At 42.6% G+C, this 9,852-nt stretch overlaps 1 protein-coding gene across 1 annotated transcript; it reads right to left on the reverse strand.

The window, feature by feature from the left end:
* Positions 1-850: 850 nt before the first annotated feature.
* LOC139380592 (transmembrane protein 182-like) lies at positions 851-8,064 on the reverse strand. The gene is made up of 5 exons (XM_071123412.1): positions 7,477-8,064; positions 5,031-5,163; positions 2,808-2,906; positions 2,423-2,560; positions 851-2,216 (listed from the first exon to the last, which is right to left on the reverse strand). The coding sequence occupies exons 1-5, from the start codon at positions 7,633-7,635 to the stop codon at positions 1,990-1,992; spliced, it is 756 nt and encodes a 251-aa protein (XP_070979513.1). The 5' UTR covers positions 7,636-8,064; the 3' UTR covers positions 851-1,989.
* Positions 8,065-9,852: the final 1,788 nt, after the last annotated feature.

Consider the following 9,852-nt stretch of genomic DNA (forward strand, 5'->3'; position numbering starts at 1 on the left):
ACCTGGCCACCACCCTCAGGATGGACACGCAGTAGAAAAAGTTGATTGGTCAGTGATTGCGAAAAGGCAGACGTTGACTATCATGCCGCCTATTAATCCTATTACAACACAGAGGACGAGGGACTTCAGCCAAGCCAGAGCCACACACACTGCCCTGTGCTTCAGACTCCTGTACTTCAGGTAGACCAGTGGGTGGACCATCGCCAGCTAGCGTCCTACACAGATCAAGTCCTGGAGCAGAGGGCGACCGACAGTGACCGAGCCGAACGCGTAGCTGCTAAATTGGAAGACGGTCCTCTTTTGATGAAGAGGTAGTTGAAGACGGTAAATGGAGAGAGAAGGCAGAAGAAGAGCTCAGTGACAGCCAGGTTGAGGGCAAAGATCTCCTGGGTGACCTGAACCAGAGGCCCCCCAGTGACCATCCACAGATACCAGGTGTTGGTGACACAATAGTCTTCCCATGGAAACTTGGTGGTGTGGTTTGTCATGGGAGGAGTTTCTAGAGATCCTGGTGGAAGGATTCCATATTTCTTGTTAATTCCCAGGAATCTTCCAACCAGGATCTCTGGAAAAGTTTCCAGAATTGTAAAATCCTACCTAGAAGTCACCTTATGATGACTTGCAAAGTGATGTGTAACACCTGTTTGAATCCAACCAGAACATCCAGGTGGTGGAATTGTTATTCACCTGCAACTTGCATTGTGAACGAGGTTAGAAACATTGTGGGACGACGTAAACCATTCCAGTAACGGGGGCAAAATTCTAACGCACTGATTGGTTTAGAAAACATTTGTATGTTCAAGTAATCAGCGCACGTTCATTTAGAATGAAATGGCAACAAAAAAACACATTCATGAAACAAATGTCATCAATTTATTTGTGTTTTAAACTGCATGTAGTAATTTCATTACAGTGTCTACTATTTACAGGGCAAACAAATACTTTACTAAAACATTTCAACCAGAGCTGCATATGTCCGCTCAATCAGAAATCATCTTTACATTTCTGTCACGCAACATGTAACGCTTCAGCGATCCAGATTGAATAGAGCCCCTAATCTTGATTTCTATACCTTAATTCTAACTCTTCACACCGCATGCTTATATAATGGTAAGGCATTCACATTTCTCTCAAAATGTGTTAATAATTGAAAAAGGAATACACGTGTATTATATTTATAAAGTGGTAATCAAATCTATGGAGAAGCATATAAAGTGACTTGTTCACCCTTCATTTATGTTAAAGCACACCTCAGCACACTCGGCAAATGACAGTAGCAGGCTTCTAAAACCATTGGACTAAAATTACAAATACAAAGAGAAAGAATTCAACAAACAAAACATCCTATAACATAGTCATTCCCAACTCGCTGCCATGGCAACATGTGACATGTGACAGCCGACAACCTGTATAAGCAAATCACCAACAGCCGCCACCACAGTTCAACCAACCAATCCTGTGTCTCTCAGTACTGTAGATGTCAGGTGAAGAGCATGTAGTGATGGGGGACTGAGGGGTTGGCTGTGTCTCAAATGTTACCCTATTCCCTATAGAGGCTCTGGTGAAAGTAGTGCACTAATATGATGGTATAGGGTGTCATGTTGGGTGGAACTCTGTCAATCACTTGCAGTGACTGAAACATGTCATTGTAACCTGTCAAATCAGTCACACCACGGAGTTCGAAGAAGTCCCATTCCATTTCTGGATGATTGACAGAACACACAGATTTCCGGCACATTCTTGAAGTTACAGAGCAGGGTTGGGGTCAATTCCTTTTCAATGAAGTCAATTCAGGAAGTAAACTGAAATTCTAATTCCAATTTACCGCAATGCTTAGCTATGAGACATTTTTAAAATTGGAATTTCATTTTACTTCTTCAATTAAACAAATTGAAATGGAAATGGCCCCAACCGTTGCAGCGTTCCGGAAGTCTTAGCGCCCCGCCTTCTACCATGGGCATCATCACACTCTTGCCACAGCGACAACAATCAGTGGTACTGCATCCGTACGGACCGGCCAATGAGGAGGAAAAGGAGTCCTGCCAGCAGGCAGAAGGAGATGCCGACGGGGGCGAAGAAGAAGGACAGGCCGTAGTGGATGGTGAGGTCAAAGGTGGGACAAATAGAGGAGCGCTGGTGGTCCACGTAGACCTGTACCACATCCAGCACCTCCACCCACAGCACATACATCACCACCACAACAAGAAGGAACAGAGCTGTAGGGAGCAGGAAGGGTGAGAGAGAGAGAGAGAGAGACAGCGGTAGACTGTGTCAGATTGGCTGCAGCAGATATTTGTATTAGTGATGGTATGGATGAGCTCTTCATCTTTGTACATCTCTTCAACAGAGATAGGCTTGAGCACAACAGTTTATCTTAAATGTTGTATCCTAAAAATGATGATGATATAGGCCAATAACTCACCAGATGTCAGGAAGAGCACACCCCCAGCCTTATATAGACGGTGACTGGCAAATGGGGCGGCGCAGATGATGAAGAACCCACCTAAAACGACGGCAGCCACCCCAATTAGCATGAAGATACTCCAGAAGCCTCTGTAGACTGGACAATAGAAATGCCAATCATTGTTAGAACCATGGCAACCAGTGAGCAACATAATTATACTTTAATTTGAATACTCACTCACAATCTCAAAGTAGGCTACATGGCAATGGCATATAAAATATATATACACAGAGAGAGAGAGAGAGAGAGAGAGAGAGAGAGAGAGAGAGAGAGAGAGAGAGAGAGAGAGAGAGAGAGAGAGAGAGAGAGAGAGAGAGAGAGAGAGAGAGAGAAAAGCACTTACTGATTGCGGAGTCATATGCGGTGGCGTTGTGAGTCTGTTGAGACACAGGAAAGGGGAAGAGGTAGGCGTGTGTGCAGACTTTAGAGTGGGGCTGATTGGCTAGGGAGAGACAAACAGGCCCATTGTTAGATACATTAAATCATATCACATTATAGAACTAATAAAAAAAGCAATAGGTTGTGGCACAGGCATTAGCAAATACCCTCTCCCCATCAAGGGCCCTTATATTACAAAGACAGCATATACTAGTAGGATCAATACAGAGACTAAGCTGGCATTGTCTTCAGGTTTTATCGAATGCATTACATTTGATAATTGAATTAAATCTAATCTAATTTGTACTCTTAATACTTTATTTTTATCTATTTATCTTCCTCCTCTCCCTCTCTCCTCTGCCCTGTGGAATTCAGCAGACCCTCGCAAGGTCGTTCCCTGAGCTTTAGGGTGTTTGTGACAATGACCCTCCCTGGATGTTCCCTATTCGAGATGTTCAACACATTTCATCAGATGGAAAAGGACTTGAATAACATCACATGATACAGCCTTTCCATAGAGTCACATGACATAACATCTCATGATAGGAGTCTCATACTACGTCAAAGCATCAGAAGTCACATTCGATAAACAAGTGATTTACCTTCATGACTTTCATGAACTGTTTGCATTGTTCTACTGTCCCTGTACTGGCCCAAATGTAGATGAAAGAAAGTAATGGGATAGAGTGAAAGAGAGTGAGAGTAGAGAATGGAGAGGTAGGGTCTAAAGCTTCAGTCATATGTGTTTCCCAATATCCAAACATGCATATAAACACATGCGTTGTACATGCCGACTAAAAAGCACTGGGGCTGTTACACACTTTGTCCGAGTATACAAACCAGCATATTGTGTATGGCCAAAACCCCAGTGTTATACTTAATACAAGTACACAGGAAATTGGCCATTGTTACCTAGTGTTGATTTTTCTGTGTAACATTTCTAGTGTTGATTCAGGAGTTAAATGAACTCTCTAAGAGTGAATAACCAGTGTTGAATGGGAGAGTGTGATTGTGTCAATGTTACTCTGCGGAGAGTAAAACGTTCCCGTCAAAGCCACGCCCATTATCATATTTCCCGCATGCTCTACTGCAGCTAGATTTTTAGGATTGTTTTTAATATCTGTGTTTGTGTACATTAATTGATTGATTAATCTTGTCACACAAAGATAAATAACATACATTTTTCTAAACTAATCCAATCAGTTAGTTACATTTATTGCACCCGTTACAAAAATGGTTGTTCCAGTTTAAAATGGTGTTGGTAGTCTCTTTTATTAATGTTCCTAACCCTGACAGTCATTCTGCATGCAGCTTGCGGGGGAATAAAAATACCAACTGTTGGTTGTTCTGGCTGAATTCCAATATGAATTACATGCCAGCATAATTTGACTTGCAGACTGCATGAGGCCTGTAAACCATGAGGTTCCTAACATCACTGTGATATGGGAAAACTTGATCATCAAAGTAAGGCCTTGTAATATATGTAATGCATTTTCAAAAACAGTTTAATTAGTGATAACATTCACCTACAGTCAAAACTCACTCGGTGAATTCCAAAGGACTGAAGATGAATGAATTCAATAGCCATGTCACTGTTACAAACAAATGTAGTCATGCGTGGTAACTACAATTCCCTTTAAAAGGTAAGGCACACTGGTAAATGATATTGGAGGCATGGCTTAGTGGGCGACGTGGCTTTCAATTAGTTATTTTTGGCCAACCGTAAGTGGAAGTGTTGTATCAGTTTTAGTGGTCTATGGTTATGTAAATTAAAGTTTGAGTGTGTCTGTTTTCAGCAATGTATTATTTTGAAATGGTTACATAAGCACATGCAGCAATCAAAACATGTTAATATTATTGTAATGTCCTTAACCCAACGCTGAGTGACCTCATCAAGAGATATAGACTTCTTGGTGTAATGGTTAAAAATACTATATGAGGTGTTATTGCTTTCACCATTAGTGTAAACTATATACACTTCCTAGTATTAAAAATAGCATATGAGGTGTTATTGCATCACATTGAAAGTGTAATTGACACTCTTGAAAGTGTTAATTCACACTGTTGAAGTGTGACAGCGTCAGCACTAAGCACAGTGTTCATTTAATATTTTAAAAGTATGGACCCATATAGACACTTGCTCAGTGTTAAATTTAACAGCATTTGCAGAATATGTTATCTGACTTACTGATCCAGAACTTCAAGAAGGTGTCATCGTCCAGGTTTCCCCCGAAGGAGCACCTCCAGAAGAAGCCCTCGTGGTAGAAGGTGGTGTCTGGGGGGAACCCCATACCGGGTTCCACCAGAATCATGTCACCACGCTGAGGGAAGATAATAATAGTAACAACACATTAGTAGAACACTCCACCATAAGTCCTTCATATTACAGCCGTAACAATGACATAATAACATGTCATAAAAAGTCTTAGTCGTCTTTACATTTTGCCTGGTATTTTCTTTTCTAGCATTAGCCATAATGTCATGTATTATGTCGTACTTTGCCAACTGGTTCACATAAATGTTGTCATAGTATATGGTGCCAGTGCTACAACTGCTGACTGCAAGGTCAAGGGTCACGCTGAGGGAGCACCTTTAGCTTTTTTTGATAGTATGGATATCATGCAGACATTCCTTTGTCATTGCTCATTGTGAGAACCTGGATCTGCTGTAGTGAGTGATATTTGATATTCAACTACATATCACTGCAGTGTTGTATTTCTATCACTCAGGAATCCAACGTGTCTCATTTGCTGGATGGTTGCAGAGCAACTGCATTAAACAGTGTCTGGTTTCACTAGCAGCCCCTAGGGAGGTATGTATACTGTAGTGGGGTGCGACTTTTGCTATAGGGACGGGGTGGACATGTCCCCCACACATTCTGAAATTGCATTTTTGTCCCCCCCAGTTTTATCATAATTGTTGTTGTTTTTTAAACCGCGACTGTGTGCTTTAGGCCTCTGATGCCTTGAGCAGACTGACAGCGTCATTGCATCAATGCTGCATAATAAACTCTGCAGTCAAACTTTTCATTATGTAATCGAAAATTGTGAGCAACAAAAGTTCACAATCACCTTTTGCTGCTATTTCTGCCAAATCTACTCAAACAATTTGATGCACACATTGGATATATCCAACGTATGCGCCACACAGAACACAGAACACACTGCAACTTCCTCTGCAACACAATGCTGCAAGGCAAATGCAGCGTTCCATGGGAAATGAATGTACTTCTGGTGTACCAAAAAGCAATGACGCTGTCGGTGTGATCGAGGCTGTTTGACCAGGCAACCAATGTTTTTCTAAAGCCAATGAGGCATGTTGAATTAGTTTTCTTCCTATGAATTTGGCTCTAGTATTGGAACGGTTTGAACAGTGACAAAACCACACATAATGACTGGGGGAAATGAATTGATCTTCTGTTCTAAGATGAAATACACAATGATGCTGGTGATCTTCCTTCTGCTTTCCTGAACCTGTCAATACCTCTCTGATGCATTTCAATCATTCAAGCATTCTCATTTAGACTTAAATTTGGCATTACCTGATTTGACATATCTTATTATTATTTCTAAGGCCAGATTAAAAAGTATCATCAAATCATTTTTACACATTAGTTTCAGATACCCCCAAGTGCCCTAAAATAGAAAATAAAATAGTGTGGTCCATGTTATTACTTTTTTTAAACAAATATGTCTTAATAGGGCAGTAATATAATACATAAAATGCTTTTCAGAGGAATTGACTGTAGGCTACTTCAGCATTGTAAAGGTCTGCCCCCCCCCCCCCCCCCCCCCCCCCCACCTCTGGCTCATATTGTAAAGGTCTGCCCCCCCCCCCACCTCTGGCTCATATTGTAAAGGTCTGCCCCCCCACCTCTGGCTCATATTGTAAAGGTCTGCCCCCCCCCCCACCTCTGGCTCATATTGTAAAGGTCTGCCCCCCCCCACCTCTGGCTCATATTGTAAAGGTCTGCCCCCCCACCTCTGGCTCATATTGTAAAGGTCTGCCCCCCCCCCCCCTCCCACACACACATTTTTGTTCTAGCCCAGCACCAACACAGCTGATGCAACTAATTATATAAACATCAAGGCTTTGATTAGTGGAATAAGGTTTGACCTTGACCCCGACACCACTTCCTCTAAGGAGACTCCAACCAGAAAAGGAACAACTTTCCTTGACTTCTATGGTCTATAATCCGTCTCTGACCAGCTGATCCTCCCAGACTACCCAAACCCACCATAACCCTAACCTCCAACCCCTAACCCTCAATTCAGCAAATAGAGACAAAACAACAGTCTTAGCCAATGTTACCCCCAATCTTACACCAATGACTACCTTTTTCGTCTCCTTTGTTTGTATTTTATGACCACTGATATAAAGAGAAAAGAGGACCAGGAAATGGAACATCCCAGAGAGGCTACACCAAACCTTTTCTTACTTTCACCTGCTGTTTCCACTTGCTGTAGTGCTGGTTGTTTCAATGAAAAGTTATTACTTTGTCATTATTACATGATTATTACATAGGTAATAATTAGTGGACTATTGTATATAATAGGTAAATATTGGACTAAAATATTTGAAATATAACAACAGAAAATCTCATGACGGTAATCAGGAAGCTCCATGTTCCTTACCTCTATGGCAATGCCCCCAGGTCCTATGGTTCTGTTAGTTTCTTCGTCGCATGTCTCAGAGGCCAGGAGCCAGTAATCTGTCCCGAAGGAGAGGAGGACAAACATGGCTGCCAGAGCCCCGAACAGCCCTGCGAAGAACAGAGCCACACTCAGCTTCATGGTGCAGGACAGGCCAGACACACAGTGCCACTGTATGGAGAACCTTGGCTAGCCCTGTATGTGCTTGTGTGTTCCTCTGAGAAGTCAAGCACACTCTTTTCCCGCAGTCGGAGTGTGTCTGCCAATGCTGGGTCCACTAACACACTTCTATAGCTATGTGTGTATATTCCCAGTGTCCCAATATATTCCAAGCTGAGATTCTTTCTCCAAGATGGAATGTCACTATGCTGTGTATTGGTCTTATCCTGGCTCTTCTCTGTTTGTCTCTTTGTCTCTTTGTGGGTTGCTGAGAACGGGAATGGACTGGGCTGGACTGGACTGGACTGGGCAGGAGGAGATAGTCAGGGAACTCACAGGGGCGTGGATCCCTCTCCCTGTGCTATTTTGGGGGGCTGATTGAAGGTGCCTGCTGCCCACACTCTCCCGACTGTTAGGGGGGGGGGGGGTCCAACACATAAATATCTACCAGCAACTGGACACCCCCCACATGCACAAGAAAATCATAGAGGGAGGGGGTAAGCAGTGAGACTGAAACGTTGCCTCCACCAAGTTAAAGCCCATCACACACACACACATACACACACTCACAACCCCAAGCCACCGCCCCATGGTGGGACCACCACACACACTCACAACCCCAAGCCATCGCCCCATGTTGGGACCACCACACACACACACTCACAACCCCAAGCCACCACCCCATGGTGGGATGTGGCGATAGTAGGTGGTGGGTATTGAAAACAGGATGCGTCACTTCCATGGGATCCACAGTTGTCATCTGACTCCATGACAGCAGAGACAGAGATGATGTGAGGCCAAACTCTCTTATCTTCTCTGAGATCTGGCTGATAGAACGGCCAGGGCTTCCAACGTTTTATCACTCCACTGGCATCTGTACAGTTTAATTGGCTTGGCAGCATAGCCTACTGTAATTTAATATCACACGTAATACTTTAGCACAGTTATAGCAGTGAGTGACCCTTCTGATTGGAAATAAACAAAAGTACTGAGCACTCTGAGAGTAGGATGGTGCAACATATTGGTAGTGGACTGAGCAAGTACCAGTATACACTTTAAAGCGATTTGAGAACTTGTAAAATCGCTGTATAAATAGAGAGCAGTATAACTCTATAAACAACAACACAAAGCTATTTTCCAACCAGTTTGTAGCCAATGGCCTGGCTGAGTGTGAGTGGAACTGAGCTTAGCTGGCTGCTCATTAGCGTGTAACAGGGATATTTAGCACATTGCCCATAGAAACACACTGCCATACACACACACACACACACACACACACACACACACCACTCACACGCACATGCACCACACACACACCACTCACACGCACACGCACCACACACACACACACAGGGATATTTAGCACATCGACAACAGAGGCACACAGCCTAATTAGCACAGTGCTGCCACTGAGGACACAGGAAGCAAACTATGGGCTTTTCTCCTCTTCTCTTTACTTTCCACTTTTATCTCCTCTCCTCTGAGATCGGAATGCAGATGTGGGATCTTAATTTAATCACTCTTATGTTGCTGAGAGTTTTCCTGCACAGCAGGAAATGCAAACTTGTAGCATATTCTAGGTTTTAAAAGGCTTCTAAAGTTTGTAATTTCCACTTTAAAATGTCAGACTTGATTTGCCCTAATGAAAAATGTATCAATCCCTACAAACAAGGTCCATGAATTATAATTCACATAATAATTCACATTTCCTGTTGCTGCCGGAATATTTTCCTGCTGTATTAAACTGGCTCAAATGAAGATCCTACATCTATAAACAAATACTTTAATCCCCCATTACCCCTTTGAGAGTAACTGGGGGAAAAAACACCTACCAGGTCTCACAGTCTCACGTCAGAATTAGACGTTCATCCATGTTTCTCAAACGTCAAATTTCGAAGTAGTTTCAAATGTCGAAGTTTTTACAGGTTAAGTTCAGGAATTACTTTCAAAGTTTAAAGGTTAGGGTTAAGTTCAGGCATTAACTACAAATTATTAAGCTTATGCATTAACTCTGAATGGTTATGGTAAAGGGTTAAGTTTTGGTATAGGCTTAAAATATATACAGTGCCTTGCGAAAGTATTCGGCCCCCTTGAACTTTGCGACCTTTTGCCACATTTCAGGCTTCAAACATAAAGATATAAAACTGTATTTTTTTGTGAAGAATCAACAACAAGTGGGACACAATCATGAAGTGGAAC

The sequence above is a fragment of the Oncorhynchus clarkii genome, chromosome 22 (genome assembly GCF_045791955.1).
Source record: "Oncorhynchus clarkii lewisi isolate Uvic-CL-2024 chromosome 22, UVic_Ocla_1.0, whole genome shotgun sequence".
NCBI classification, from domain to species: domain Eukaryota; kingdom Metazoa; phylum Chordata; class Actinopteri; order Salmoniformes; family Salmonidae; genus Oncorhynchus; species Oncorhynchus clarkii.